This window comes from Borostomias antarcticus (genome assembly GCF_949987555.1).
Source record: "Borostomias antarcticus genome assembly, chromosome: 14".
NCBI classification, from domain to species: domain Eukaryota; kingdom Metazoa; phylum Chordata; class Actinopteri; order Stomiiformes; family Stomiidae; genus Borostomias; species Borostomias antarcticus.
In genome coordinates this window covers 9747076-9763649 of record NC_140247.1, presented here as the reverse complement: position 1 = coordinate 9763649, position 16574 = coordinate 9747076, and the positions used below count along the sequence as shown (strand labels likewise).

The window sequence follows — 16574 nt, the reverse complement described above, 5'->3', positions numbered from 1 at the left end:
GAGCCGTCGGCAGGTGAAGAGACCGGTCTGACCTCACCTGGGGTCTCTCTCGTCCTGGTGGACAAGTGAGATCATCACCTGGGCATCACTGGTATTGCAGGCATGGCACTGTATTTATAAAACACACACACACACAAGCACATGTAGAAAGTTAAAAATACACATAGTAAACCTGGCCTATTCTCTGAACCTGGTACAAGAATACAGTGAATGCACCAGGGAACTTAACGCAGAGAGAGAGAGAGAGTGAGAGGGAGAGAGAGAGAGAGAGGGAGAGAGAGAGAGAGGTGGGGGGGGGGTTACATCTACCATAATGAATGTTATGATCACGTCAGATGCTGAGCCTCACTCTGGCTTCAACACATATCCGTCTGGAATGTTTCAGGACGACTTCGACACACTCATGGGATGGAGGGATGATCCCCAGGAGAAAGAGAGAGAAGTAAAGCAGGGGAGGGGGGGAGGGAGGAGTAGATGGGCAGGAGACCTAGGCCTAGATAAGAAGGAATATGAGAATGAATTACAGTGAAAAGTATCTATTGAAAGAGGCCAGGGAGATAAGATTCATGGAAATATTGAGATTACAGAGGGACGAGTTGCATTTTGACTGAAAGACAAAACTTTATCAGCTGACACGAAGAGGAGGAAGTCATAAGATCCATTTTTAAAACACATATTTGAAAAGACCCTGAACAAAACAAACATCATCACCGCTGCCATCATCATGAAACTTCACGAAACTCTTGCTCTGGAATTTGTATTGCAAGTGCCCCATCTACTGGATAAAAGAGGCAACTACAGCAGATAATTAATATAAGGCTGCAGTCCAGCGGAATGTCCTATAGGTGGTGCTCTTGCTTAATATATGAACGCGGAACGCCTCACCTAAAGATCCTGAGTGGCGATAAGTTGCAAGGACATGTTGGTCAGGGCACAGAGGTATGCTGGGTAAAAAATAAAAAATAAAAACAGACCAGAAAATATTTGTTGTGATTCATAACCTAGCTCCTTGCTCACAACCTCCATGCTCACAACAAGTAGCCTTGTTGCGCCTACCTAGGCTATAAAGAGAGAGGCGTAGAGATACCAGAGGTATAGGAGAAGAGGTTCTGGAGGAAGGGGGCGTGTTTAGAACGTTCAGAGCGGGAATTAGAGACCACGAAACCAGGAAGAGGAAGAGAAAGTATAAAGCCGACAGAGGTACTGAGAGGGGATGGACAGGATGATGAAGGAGGAAGTGTGTAAACAGAAGTGTGTGTGTGTGTGTGTGTGTGTGTGTGTGTGTAGGGTAAGCAGGTGGAGGACATGGTGAAGACAGTGCAAACGGTGGAGGAGGAGGATGACGCGGTGGGGCAGTGATTTAATTAGCGCCTTGTAGCCCCTCTAGCCTCTCACTCATAGCATCAATAATGCATGGACCCTTGTTTCCACTGCCATAATTAATCCTCTGTTACTATAATTAAAAGCCAAAAAATCCCACAAGATGGTTCAGCTTGGCCGGGCATGGGTCGGGTTGGCACAGGAACTGATGAAAAACTACAGTCACACACTCACACACCCTGTGGGCAGGCAGACAGACAGACACACACACACACACTCACAGACAAGAGATCCACAAAGACAAACGGACATATAGCCTACACAGAGCCCTCCTACACTCCCATCTACACAGAAGGACATGGAGGCGAGCTGAACTACAGACGCAGGAAGATAGAGAGAGTTGAACTTGGGGACGGCCCTATTCTGTGAGAGACAGGCAGATGGAAAGGCACTGGAGCATAAACAGCAGAAGGCCGATCGTTTGAACCTGTCTGTGAACATGTGAGTATGTGGTTGAGTGACACACATTATCAACACACCTACTATACAAGTCTAACCTCTCAAGCAGCGAGAAACACACAAGACGAGTGCGAAAAAAAACACACGCTCACACCCTTCAACACACACACACAATCCTCCTGATCCCTGGACATGGCTGGCAGCCACTGTCATGGCAGCCAAGCCAGCAGAGCACAGAAAGGGGGAGCTGTCTGACGCTGCAATTAGGACTGCAGTCTCGGTGAGCGAACAGGGATGAATATTTCAGACCGGAGATCTCCATGGGCACCTACGGCGGGGTCCTGGCACACCTACAGAAGCGCAGGCCCAGACCTGGGCAGAGCTGGCAGGGCTGTACGCCTCATAACTGCTGATTCCTCCATCACAACAGCAGGATCCACACAGCTGCTTTTCGCTGAGCAAAATGCCATGTTGATTTTTTTTTCCATTCTTTTGTCAATTATGGTCAATATACCATGCGTTTAGCATTATTTATAATAGTGGGGCAGATAGGCGAACCACTGCACATTTTATGATGAAAGCATTAAAGGAGTAGTAAAGGGAAAATGCATGTTTAGCCCTGTTTTAAGGTTACTTATGATCATATACAATGGTTCAGATCAAAATGTTGACAAAACTAGCGCTTTTGAGAAAGTCAGATAATTGCTCTACCACCGTTTTGGTCATACAATGGATGTGGATGCGCACCGTGAAAAATCATTCAAAAAACATGTTAAACTCTCAATTTCAAAGACAAGGAACTCACCGAGGTGTTAGTTGGCGTTCTGACATATAATTCGCCATAAAGTAAGATTCTAGTTCATCTGGAAAGGCTTTTTAAAATATTTAGCATATAACTATTTAGTTGCAGCACATACTGTACGTGTGTAACCTTCCGCAACCTAGGTGCTAGTTTACCTAGGTCACCAATTACCCCCTCGGTGAGCTTCTTGTCTTTGAAATCGAGAACATGTTTTTGAATGATTTTTCAAGGTGCCATACTGTACTACATTTATTTTGCATACTGCATGGAGTAGTAGGTACTAAACAGTGGGTACTATATAGTAGGCAGTATGCAGTATGCACATTCGGACACGGCCACTGACATTGATGTCCTGGTATGATAGGACGAGCGTCACCGTGGAGGTGAATGAAGCTAGAAAAGTGCTCTTCACTCAGGAATCCAGAGCTCTGGAGAACATGCCTGGCATGCTTCCCTCTGGAATATGTAGGGGTGGGTCGTATACCCACCTCCCTTGTTCTCTGTAAAGCTCATTGTGTTGCCTCTGTGTATGAAATGCACATATAAATAAAGCTTTGATTGATTGCTTGATTGCTTGGTTGATGCCACCCATGAAGGCTGCACTAGATCACTGCTTTAAATGGGCTCCTATCAGGCCAATGTCTGGAGCCAAGCTTCAGTACCTGACCCTGAGTTGCCATGCCCTTTTGATTAGGGCTGGGTGAAGGAAGCCACTGGATGGTAGCCACTGTGGACCACCCTTCCAGACACCTCACAGCGCTGCTACAAACGTACCTACTGTGGCTGTGAGGAAGTATACACTACACGCTAAAGGCTTCCCTCAAGTGCACTGCCCTTCGCTCATGCTCAAGAGACTGCGAGGCTTAGAAAGGACACACGTGACACGTGACCACACGGAACTGTCATCGTAGGGCGGGTTAAGAGACGCCCACATGACAACGACATTGCTCAGTCAAATTTAACACATCAAATCTATCTTGTGTGAAGTTCACTTTTGGGAGATTGTGTGTGTGCGTGTGCGTGAGTGTGTGGGGAGTTCCCCCCTTTGTTGATGTTTTACTTTATTAAAACAGCCTACAGCAGTTCTGTGCAGTCTACCTAAGAACATAAAAATAGTGGATGTATACTGCCTTTATGCCTGTGACAAAGTGAAAGATATAAATTTGACAGCTTGAAATTTGTTCGCCCTCTGCCTCGTCAAATCTGAAAGGCCTCCCCGTCTGAAAATAAACTTCATGGTTTATAGAAACACTGGAGGTTTCATGCTTTATCCATAAAACACACAATACCCTCCACATACGAGCTTATCTGCTCCAATACAAGCACGCCAGTTTGACGTATACCGCAAGACATTTTAAAGATGTGACACGACCGATAATTTCTCTCCGAACACAGATTCACAAAGCGACTCACCTTCATCTCTCCTCTTCGGCCTCTCCGCCTTCCACAGCGCGCGTCTGGAGAGCACGTCCCCCCAACACCGAGGAGCTTGTGGCGCTCCCCCCCCGGCGTGGGTTCATTGTCGATGCTGAACACAGCCCTCCTCCTCGTCCTCGGCCCCATATCCACTTGATTTATCGCTCTAAAATACCACCGCGCTAATTAGTCAAGTAATTAATTAATAGGCATTTGCATTTGTGCATATGCAATTAGGAGGCTGAGAGAGGAGAGTGCAGATGGGGTCTGGGAGTGGCTGGGACAGGAGGGTGTGTGTGTGTGTGTGTGTGTGTGTGCGTGCATGTGTGTGCGTGTGAATGAGTGTCTAAATTAGTGTGAGTGGAAGTTCTTGCAGGAAGACAAGTGAAGTGCAAGTCATCAACGGCGGTTCGACAGTGCAGGAAGTAGGAAGTTAGTACGTCTCTCTGGAGCAACCAAGAACAGAAGGAACAAGACAAGTAGGCCTATGTCTGCTACTCATTGAATTGATCCTTTTGAGCAGTGTGTTCCACAGAAAAGGGTAGGCAGATGGCCTTCTCTCAAAACCAATCCTAACTCAAACAAAACTATTCTCCCACACACTAGCCCACATAACATGTTTTATATTCTGCGCAAGGTCTTCTCCGGGATTCTAATACAGGCTTAAAGCTGCTATGTTTGCTTTCTCCTTGAGTCTGTCATTGGCATAAGCCACGCTGTTGACATTTGCCATTTATTTTGGCAAGGTGACCCACACGATGTTTGGGACTTGTTGAAAAGCACCAGCTCCCCCGGCGCCGCCCACAGAACCTCGTCCCCACCTCCCCGATGCGGTGGTGGGGCAAAGTCTTGGCTGGCACTGGTGTCTGATGCCCCCTCCGTCCCCCGCCCTCTGGGGCGGTGCCAAGGTACCATCCTCTCCTCCCAAACGTGGGCAGGACACAATACTGATTGTGAGGCGGCATAGCTCCCAGGCCACAGCTGCCACACTCCTGGCAGCCCCATATGTGACCCCCCCCCACACACACACACACACACACACACACCCTTCAATCCCCTTCCCATGGTGGCTGTGTGAGTGTGACATCAGAGCAGCGCGTGAACCCGGCCCAAGGACGTGCCCTGGTGAGCTATTTTCCCGCCTCTCCCCCCGTTTGATGCACGTGCCGGCGGCGGCGACCACAGCCAGCTTGGATTTGCTGGTCGCAGAGCTCGTTTGGTAGATTAACTTCGCTAACGCGTGCTAAATGGCGGAGTTGGAATCGAGATTTCATTCGGGGACGCTGACGTAAGAACGACGGTAGAGGTATATATTAATTCGGAGCTTTGGCGTGGCTTACGTGCGACGTTGCTTGTAGCACTCTGGACTCCTCTGCTAGCACAGCCCCTACCTGCCACCCCCCCCCCCCCCTCTCTGCTACCCCCGCCTCTTCATCTGGTCCCTGGTGGAGCCGCGCACCTGGGTCCCGCCTGCTCACTGTGCACGAGGACTCCACGCTGGCCCCTGCAGGCGCCTCTCATCATCGTGCTCTGAAAACACCGGCGCGCCCGCGCAACTTCACGGTTCCTTACCCGTAGCCTACCGCTCTCGTCTTGAACACGAGCTCCCTAACCACCGTACAGCACCGTACTGTGGGATGTTGTTCCTTAAATACATCGCAAAACAATTCTATTAGGTAAATAATAAAGAATAGCTGCCTTTTCCTGTGTGCATCAAACATTCTGAGTAGCCTAGTAAAACGGCACGTAGCCTATCTGTTAGGCTAATGTTTGCATAGAACAACAGTAAGCTAATTATTTTTGTTCCACCATTTTCTGCCTCCCATCTTTCATTCTACTGCATCCGACTCAAGTTTTTCTCTTTTTCTGGCTGTGTGAGCGAGAGCGCAGTGACAGATGGCGGGCCCCTCTTCCCTCGGGATGGCAATCTCTCCGAATGCAGGCGCATGTCAATCACCGGCTCTCATGTGATGGCTCTTGCCAGTGACGTGCCAACCATATGGCCTGGCATCATAGCTGGTATGTAACCCTGCCTGGTAGCGATGCCACACTGTCTCCGAGCGCGCGCGCGGATAGGACCCTGAAAGCAGCTTGCCGCACCTAGAGGAGCTCGCGGTCCCTGAAGATGGTCTGAACTCACGCGCATTCCACCCTTTCAAGAGCTCGCGCGGAGGTAAGTTGGAATGTGAACAAATCGACCAGTGATCGTCACATTAATGGAAAGTAATTAATTTAATAAATAGAGATTAATAATGCAGTGCTAATTATGAGGCTTTGGACAGCATGTTTGCGCCCTGAAAACGCAGAATGCATGATTTTGTGCACATACGCCTAATTAAAACGAGATGTGAATCCCAGTCGCGGGTTCCCCCGCCTATAATGCTGTTATTCATCCTTCAACTTTTAATACCGCGGGCATCCAATCTGACTCTAATAGCTGTGCAATATAATTGCCATATCATGCTTATTTGACGCATAAAAGGTCGTAAGATCTGTGTTTTGGACAATGGAAATAGCCAATAGTATTGGATCTTTCTTGTCAGATTCCTGAATTAGGCTACTCGATATTCAAGCAGTAGCCTCTCCTTCATACCAGATGGCACAGGACCCTAATTTGATTAAGAAGAGATTACATTCCTGCGTCTACACCTTGCATCAGGCAAACGGGGGGAATATAAAGCAGCTTTCTTCAACACAGACAGATAACAGATCCCACGCCTCTTGTTCTATAAGGCTAGATGGTTTATGATGGTCTATATTATGATTTATCCATGATTTGTCTTTTAATCTCCGGACAAATGAAAAGGGAGGGAGGACGAGCGAACATGCCGCAGTGAGATGAGATCTTTGTGTTTGTTTGTAGTTTTATCTTCAACAGTTTTCTTCGAACATCTCAATTTGTTTACTTTGTGAATAAGCCCACAGCTCCCTAAATAAGCCATGCACAGGCTACCGCACTTTTGTTAAGTACAATTTAGGGTTTTGTCTAATGTGTTAATATATATTTAACGAGGTATAAAAGGATACAAGCCATTTCCAGCCGTAAATGGTTTAAAATCGTGCAGTCGTGCATACTGAATTATGTAAGAAAAATATTTCTTGTAGGCCTTCTGTATGTCACATGGTGGGTTAATTAAACGTTGTTGTTTTTTTTCTTTTAATTGAGCAAATCTCTTGAGTCTGAAATTTAAAAACTAGATTTTGCCCGTGGCGCAGCCCCGAGATAACGAACCTAATGACTTGCTTCCACGCACTAGCATACAGCCTATATACACTTACTGTTGGTAGCACTAGTGGCTGTTCTACTCTACACTACCAGCACGAGGAGTCAGAGTGTTGGTGAGACTGCCTTTGAATTTACATTATTTGAAATAGCCTAGTTTTATTTTATTTTTTTGCATTTCAAAAGGTTTAGCTCGGTATTTTCTCTCTGGTTTGGGTTTTTAACTCAATTCTCCAGTAAGTCTAGCCTATAGCTTGGGTGGACATTTTCTAGACAATAACCTTTTACCTTATTTTCATCTAAACAATTTTAACTATGTACTTGATAAAATAACAATACGTTGTGTGGTACTAACACAGTGTGGACCTATAATAATTATCATTATCACTGACATTAGCTTATTAGGCTCAGTAGGCTGTCGTGACAGACACAATAGGACTTTCAGAAGAAAAACAAAACAAAACAGGAATCCTCGAAATAGCCTAATTGATCAGCATGTATTCAAAGCCAGCATGCTGGGACATGAATTTGGAGAGCCTTTGCATGTCTGGGAGGGTGAGCAGGGTGGAATAGTGTTGGAATGCAGCCAGGAGAGTGTGGGTGTCGGGTGGAGAGAAAGTGGGGGGACGTCGTTTCACAGCGCGCCCCACGGGATCTGTAATGTGCCCTCTGCCGCTGAGACCCGCTGCGCGAGGACGCGAGAGGGCACCGGGACGACAATGGGGAATTAAATGGGGACCCGTCTGGCGGCGGACCCGGCTGTTCTCTGCTTCCGACGGCAGACTATTACAGTCTTAGCATTCTATTTATTTTAGTGCACTATGTTCATGTACACCTGACGTTAGGCCTATCGAATCAACGCGGATCTGTAGCCTACGATTCTACACTTCTGTTTCCTTTCAATATTAGGGCTGGTTCATGCGTCTAATAATTGTGCGCTTTCCCTCTTCCATAGCCGCAATGTTGACGAGGCTGTTCAGTGACCCTTCACTGCTTCCCGATGTGCAGAAATATTCTGGCTGGGCAGATGACAGCGAGAGCGAAGACTCGAAGAACAAGGATGATGACCAGGACCATGACCAGGACCACTGCCGCATGGGCGAGGACAATTTGGATGATTCCGACCTTAGAGAGAGCGTGACGCACTCCGACATCGGCGGTGAGGACGAAGAGGATGACGAGGCGGAGGAAGACGACGGAGAGGACGACACGGAGGGGGATAGGCCCAAAAAACGAGGCCCCAAAAAACGTAAAATGACTCCGGCGCGTGTCGAGCGTTCCAAGGTGCGTCGCCAGAAGGCAAACTCGCGAGAAAGAACGCGTATGCATGACCTGAACTCTGCGCTAGACAATCTGCGTAAAGTGGTGCCCTGCTACTCCAAAACGCAAAAGCTCTCCAAAATTGAGACTCTCCGCTTGGCCAAGAACTACATCTGGGCCCTGTCTGAGATACTGCGCTCTGGGAAAAGACCGGACCTTGTGTCCTATGTACAGACGCTGTGCAAAGGACTCTCCCAACCCACAACCAACCTAGTGGCGGGGTGTCTACAGCTCAACTCCCGAAACTTTTTGACCGAGCAGTGTCAGGAAGGCGGGCGATATCAGGGGTCCTCCTTCTCCATGCATTCCTACCCGTACCAGTGCCAGTCTGGCTCGAGCTCGCATCCCTTACGGACACACGGGTATTGCTCAGCTTACGACTCGCTGTACGGTGGGAGTGGCTCTCCCGAATACAACAGCCCTGAATATGAAGCACCGCTCAGCCCGCCCGTGTGCATCAATGGCAATTTTTCTCTGAAGCATCAAGGTCCAACGTCACCTGACGCCGAGAAAGGCTATCACTACTCTATGCATTATTCTGGCCTGCCCGCGTCTCGGCCCACCGCTGCCCATAACCTGGTGTTCGGTTCTCCGGCGGTGCGGAGCGGTATCCACTCTGAAAACGTTGTGCCTTACCATGACATGCAACTGCACCACGAACGCGCCCCCGCCGCGTACGATGAACTGAATGCGTTTTTCCACAACTAAAACCCAGCGCGTCCTCATGCAATCAACGAGCACACCTGACCAGGTGGAGGTCACCCCCCATCACTCGCCCCCAGTCTGGGCCCGTCCCATTCCCATGGACTATCAAGACACCGATGACGGAGAACGTCTTCTTTTAGATTATTATTTTTGTTCAATTTGTTTTTAGATACGCATTGCATTTTGAAATGTAACGAATTAGACCTAATGGAAAAGAATAATGGATAGGCTATAGTCCTAAGTAAACGGAATGAGACCGTCTATTGGAACATTTATTTTCTTAAAACCAATTAAGCCTATAATAGTAAGGATTTTGAAATAATTTGAAAATGCAAAACACATTAGACGTAACATTAATTTGCAAGATGAACACACTACAAGGACCAAGGTCTAAATCGAATTATATTTAGGCCTATAATGCTCAGATTGAGGCAGATTTTAACCCTACTTCAGCACTCTGTGGACCAAGACAGTCACTGTGGCTAAGCTATCTGAAGGAAATACGAGTCAGGTGAACCTAGGCCCACATCATGACTAAATACACAAAAATACTCAGCATAAATAGGCTACAGCACAAACATACACACATTTGACACTTTGAGACAATACTTTAATCCAGTTGTATTCAGGGAGACATTTTCGAAGATGTCTGATGTTTTTTCTCATAGCGTATTATTCACTCAATGGTGACTGATTCCTTGCATCACCTTAGTAGGTTGGTTTAATTGAATAATGAGAATTACAATCAAAAAACGAATCAGGGTATACTAAATGAAATGCTAGCTCATGCATTGACCAATCGGATTGTTTAAAACACAGAGGGCATACAGGAAAAAAATGCTATTACCACTTTATAAATAATCTCAGATGGACAATTAACAGTATTTGAGACAGACGCACGCTATGATCGATGTAATTCTTAGCCCAATGCTATATGATCTACATTGTATCAAACGAATTGTTCGATAGCTGAGACAGCGAAGACCCTGAGGTTTTGCATTGTTGGCTTTATTCAAGCTTGACAGTCAATTTAAATCCAGTCACACCTCAATTTAAGTTGCAGCTGTTTTGCAAAGTTACATCAAATTATTATTAAATCAAAGTATTTCTGTTAAATTATTATTATTATTATTATTATTTATTTATTTATTAGCCTATTAAACATTGTATTTATTGCATTATTTCGTCTGTGTCAGTGTTGACATGCTGGCATTCTGATGAAGGGCCTCATGAGTCATCAACGTGTTGCTGAGCATTTTTCATGAAAAGTTAAACTTTGTATTTAAACAATTGTGTCGTAAAATAAAAATATGATAAAGGAGACTGTGTAACTTTATTACACTCTAACCAACTTGATAAACTCATTGTTATTAGGCTATAGGTTACAGTTGCTTGCAACTGTTATCATTAACTGTTACTTTATTTAGACTGAGGTTCTTGCTGCTTTTATAGTTGTCATAATTATCATTCTTATCAATGATATCAATATTATCTTATGATATTGGTTATTATGCATTAGGTGAATGGTCATCCAATGTGGGAGGCTGGCTGATATATACGCAGTCTGAACTGGGCCAATCACCAACAGTCTGAACTGGGCCAATCACCAACAGTTTGAACTGGGCCAATCACCAACGGGGATACTTGAGGGATCATGATGCAAACATTCTGCCATATAGGTCTACTACAGCAACAAATGTTAAACAATTGGCTACTTTTTTTCCTAAGAAGAAAGTTGAGATCAATCTAGAGTAGGCCTAGGCTAGCCAGTGCTATTATGCCTGAACAGCCTTAGCCCTTAGAGTGTTGTCTGCCCAACACCAGATTCAGAATCTGTCCAAGGGGCAGAAAAGCCAAGAGGTTGGACATGAATGGAAAGGAGTTCTAGTCTAGTTGACCTCTGGTAAAATTATTGGCATATGATGACACACAAATATGCATATCCAAGTACTATGCTGTGTGTTGGGCTGACCCTAAACTTAAACTGTTTGACAAATCCAATAATTTCTGCCTATTTCTGCCAGTGTCTATGCTACACCATGCACACAAGTCATTTAGTAGACCTGTACAAAGCCTGCTTTATATGAACAGCAACCACAGGGGCAGCGTGGAGTGGACTCTCTCTCTTCCTCTCTCTATCTCTCTCTCTCTCCAGCACCTGCATGGTGCCCCCCCTCTCTGTCCCTGTCTCTCTCCCTCTCAAACACACACACACACACACACACACACACACACACACACACACACACACACACACACACACAAAACAGTGTTTGATGATAAAAGTTTGAGGAAAAACATCAAATGTGTAGTTCCATGAAAAAAAAAGAAAATTCGAAATGTATTTATCAATTCTGTAGGCCAATTTTGGGGCCTGTTTTTGCCTGTTTCTTTTTATACAGAACTAGAGAGAACATTTATATTTGGGAAATATGCTGCATGCTTTTCTAATACCTTTATGAATACATTCGGTCATAATGGCCAGAGATTCCTCAAATCAAAAGAACAATAGGCTATAGGTCATTGTCATCTAGCCTACATCATTTCTCAACTTTATTAGAATTTCTATTCTCACTCTTTTTAACTTCAAATTGTAGTAGGCTACATGTGGTTATCGATCTCAAATGTGCAAATGGGTCAGCAACTCGTCAGTGAAAAAGAAAAACACATTTACCAAATCAAGAGATGCTTAAATCAGATTATTGCCAAAGGAAAAAACAGTCGTTTATTTCTGGGAGATACAACCTACCATGACAGCAGAATAGGGCTAAACGAATTCGATAGACAAAATGGCATGTTTCACTTTCCGTTAAGAAAAGACTGGCTTAATCGAATATTCTTAGGTTTACGAATGAACGAATAAGAGGGAAATAACTCTAAATGGTATGTGAAGTATAGGCTAAACGAATTATTTATATTCAAGCCCTCTGTATAAAATGTGTCTGGTTACCCTTTCTTGGTCATAAAGCGTATTGGCCTTAAATGCAATTTAATTCATTTCAGATTAGATTTAGCATTAGAAAAACCAATGACATGTATTTGCACACACACATACACACGCACGCACGCAAGTGTGATTCTAGGGCGAGCCTTCTATGGGTGCGCACAATGCGAGGGGCAGCAGTCCTAGCGCGATGCCCCGTGCCGGGTGAGCCTCCCCGCCTGGGCTTGGAGCGCTGCCCCGGGACCCATATGCTCAGCTAAATGTCCAGGGTGCTGTTAACCGAGCACACTCCGGCGCAAAGAGCGCTAGTGTCGCATGGGACACGAGAATGACCACCCTTGCTTTAGTATACACCAACGGCCTTCAGTTAGGAGTAGGCTATAGACTAAATTAAAGATTTGGAACCCGGGCCACCTGCACGCACCCGGAAGCGAATGCTCTATCCGATATTCCGATTGTAGCCTTCAGCCAGACAGTCCTATTTTCTAGGCTCTAATGAGGAATAGAGGTCTTTGTTAAAACATTAAAGCTATTTGAGCCATTTGATAGCCTGCCAAAATTGCTCAGCTTTGCAGTGAGATAGGTATTAAATAATTGGTCGTATGCCCATATCCACTTTGATGCGCGTGATAAACAAAATCAATATATGCTATGACACAATCTAGCCTATAGATGCGCAGTTCTGTAATCTATCATTTTTACGTACCCAATGGCACCTGATGACACAAATATAATAAATATATATTTAGGCTATTTAATATTTCCATAGGCCTACATCTAGGCCTACATCTGCATCTAGCACGCGTGCATGTTGTGGTTCTGAAAACACATTTCTGTAAAGAGTTGAATTACAGAGGGAAAACCCTCGGGGGCGTAATGTTGTTATTTATTTCGAAGATTTGTTTGTTTGTGCAAAATCAGCTAAGAAAGAAGTTTGTGTGCTGCTGGAAGTGCAAAGGAATCAGTGGGAGAGGGCATCTATCAAAATATTCCCCAGTTTGGTCGGTGTGAGGAGCACGCTTTCCAGAGGCGGGAGTTGGCAGTCTAGCAGAGAGGCGCGTGCCAAGTTCCTTAATGTTCCCCAGTACCAGCACGAGCTCTGGAGAGGACACCCGCGTGCCTGCTCGCCCGGCCAAAGCGGCACTGCTGGGAGAAATCTGGTTCTTTCCTAATTTCGGGGCATCTGTTCATTATCCAGCACGTTTAAAAAGAGAACGCTCTGATTCCTTCACCACGAAGACACACACACACACGCACACGCACACGCACACACACACACACACACACACACACACACACCAGGTTACTTGTGACAATTTCAGGACGGTGAATCTAAAATCTTTCAGCACCTTGGACAGCTGTCCATACAGGCGCTGTCTCTGCAAGGACCCGTATGAGAACAGACAATTACAGCAAAGACAATTGGATTACAATTATACCAACTACATGCTGTAATATAATTTAGGCTATTTTACGATAGCAAATTGCTTAGTTATTTTATTCACACGATTTATCCACATGAGGCCTACTGTATACATTTTATCGTGCATTCAACACATTATCTCCACAAAACTCTTTTATCAAACTAAATCTTTTAGAGCTCATATAACACATTAACGCCCAATACAAGTGAAGAAATGTCGCTGTTTAAATTAGCGTGAATGCCCACTCTTTTCTCACTCAACTTGATAGGGGACAAAAAGAGTGTTTGTCTGACATAACAGTCACGCCATTAAAAAAAATGTCACAAGTAGGCTACTTGAATTCCAGAATTCCAATTACCAATCTGGCCTAAATATTAGACCAAAATCAACATTAATATAACCTATGTAAACCTCAGTAACAGAGTGTAATAAGAAATGAGAAACAATATCAACATTTAATCGACACAATGGCAAGTGATTATTCTACACTAAAAATGTACACATCCAGAAGAAATACACACACACACTTTTACACACACAAGAACAACAAAACACCTACAGTGGGCTATAGCTTATATTTTTGCACCGACACACACACACACACACACACACACACACACTTTTACACACACAAGAACAACAAAACACCTACAGTGGGCTATAGCTTATATTTTTGCACCGACACACACACACACACACACACTTTTACACACACAAGAACAACAAAACACCTACAGTGGGCTATAGCTTATATTTTTGCACAGACACACACACACACACACACACACACACACACACACACACACACACACACACACACACACACAGCTCGTAGGTGCCAGACTGTCACTGGCAGTCGATTCAACGGAAATTCCACAACATCTGTTTTGTTATCGCAGGAAAGGGCACGGTCGAGGATGGGCGAGGGGGGCGTGCGAGGTAGGAGCTAAACGGAGGATGTGCAGCGCCTGCCAAGGGGGGGCGCGAGGGGCCGCAGAAGGGGTACGAGGCGGGGGCGAGGAGGAGACGGAGGGCTGGTGGTGGCGACGGAGACAGGGGCGGAGATTAGGGGGAGGGGGGGGGGCGCGCCGGGGGAGCAAGGTGAGTCGGGAGAGTTTGCAGGTTTTGGGAGGGATGGAGATCACAGTGGGTCGCTGACTGTTTAAAAACATAAGAGGTCAAAGCAAAGGGACGATAGACAGGACTGGTCAATCGTGGAGCGTATCAGCCTCTCTCTGACGGTCGCCGGTCATCTTTGGGGGGGGGGGCAGCTGAGGTATGCTCAGCGGGGTCGGCATCGCCCCTCTCCCTGGGCCGGGGCGTGGCTGGGGGCGTGGCCGCCTGGCCCGTGGGTAGAAGGTTAAGTATAGTGAGCACGGGGACGCCACGAGATCAGAGGGAGTGATTTGGGTTGTTGCTGGTCGGCACAGATGGCATGTGCGTATGTGTGTGTGTGTGTGTGTGTGTGTGTGTGTGTGTGTGTTATGATAGGGTTGGATGATGCCCTGGTCACATGGGCAGCAGTAATTGGCCTCCATATTGACCAGTTTGCAGGGCTTGGGGGCGGGCGGTCTCCCAGCTGGACCTGTCAGATGGCATCGAATCCACCTCACTGATCACCCCCCCCCCCCCTCCCCGACGACCTCTCCTCTCCTCTCTCCTCCTCTTCTCTCCATCACCTCTCCTTTATATTCCCTTCTTCCATCTTTAAAATCTCTCCTGCTCTATCAATTTATTTCCCCTCTATGAGCCCGACTATGGTACAGTCCGCACTTGATTTCAACAACGTAATCATGAGAGACTTTATGTGTGATGAATAAGTACAGGCCTACTGACTATCTCCGGCCCAAACGGTGTGTACCTCTATGTGACTGTGGTGGGGGAGGTACTGGGAGGAGGCCGACACATCTTGTCTCTCCTCCGCCCCCCCCCCCCCCCCCCCCAGCCCCCCCCCCCAACCAACCCCACGCCAGTCAGTAAGCAAGCAGCAACAGAGAGCTGGCACACACACACACACACACACACACACACACGCCGGGCGGAGTGCGGGAGTAACGAGGGGGACGGAACGGACACACCCCTTCCCCTCAGCGCCATGGCTACGCACCAGCACCGCCGCCACGGCGAGCCGGTTAGAGGGATCACATGGGAGGGGACTAGCGCGGGGGGGCAACGAGCAGGACGCCGCGTCCACGGTCGCGACCCGCCGAGACAGAGAGAGATCGGAGAGAGGAGGAGAAGAGAGCGAAGGTTGGCAGCCGTACAAAGGGCCGTGCCAGGCGAAGCGCGCAGGGGGGATATTCGAGTGTAGCGTGCGTGCGTGCGTGCGTGCGTGCGCTCGTATGCGAGCTACGCGTGTCGACGCACGTTTGCGAGGGAGGTCGTGGTCGCGAGCGCCTGCGGTATCCTCGCGTGGGCGGCTCGCCGGGGAAGGCGCGTGTGTGTAGAAGAACACATGTGATTACGGACGTGTATCTGTATGCTAGCCGCGCTGCTTTGCATGCGCGGGGGGGGGGGGGCGAGAGAGAGAGAGAGAGAGGGGGGGGGGGGGGGGGGGGGGGGCGTGAGTGCACGTTTAAATTCAGTGACATCTGTTCATTACAACTAGAGTGTGTTTATTTTTATACAGCCAGCCACAAGCAGAGATCTCGACTAGCACCACTGGTTAATGTAGCAGCCTGTCTGAACTGCACAGCAAATTAAATATTTACAGGCAGACAGACAGAAGGAAGACAGAAGCCGGGACAACAGGATGTAGGGAGAGGGATGATGAGATGATATGTGACAAAAAAAAAAATGCAGGCGCGTGAACATTCAGATGCGTAAACAAACACGCACATTCAGTAAAGTCGCTATTCGGAATGAGAGCAGGAGAGGCTACTAAGACTAGGTATCGCAGCTTTGGTGTGTTGTGGTGTGGTGCGTCGCGTTCGGTTGTATACATCTGGAATTATTAAGAAA

General features: G+C 46.8%; 1 protein-coding gene across 1 annotated transcript; it reads left to right on the top strand.

Moving 5' to 3' along the window:
* Positions 1 to 8180: 8180 nt before the first annotated feature.
* Positions 8181 to 9248, top strand: LOC311317924 (neurogenic differentiation factor 2-like; the record flags this gene model as incomplete). Its single annotated transcript, XM_084449077.1, has 1 exon — positions 8181 to 9248. One exon carries the CDS (start codon positions 8181 to 8183, stop codon positions 9246 to 9248), a length of 1068 nt encoding a protein of 355 aa, XP_084305203.1.
* Between the last annotated feature and the right edge of the window lie 7326 nt (positions 9249 to 16574).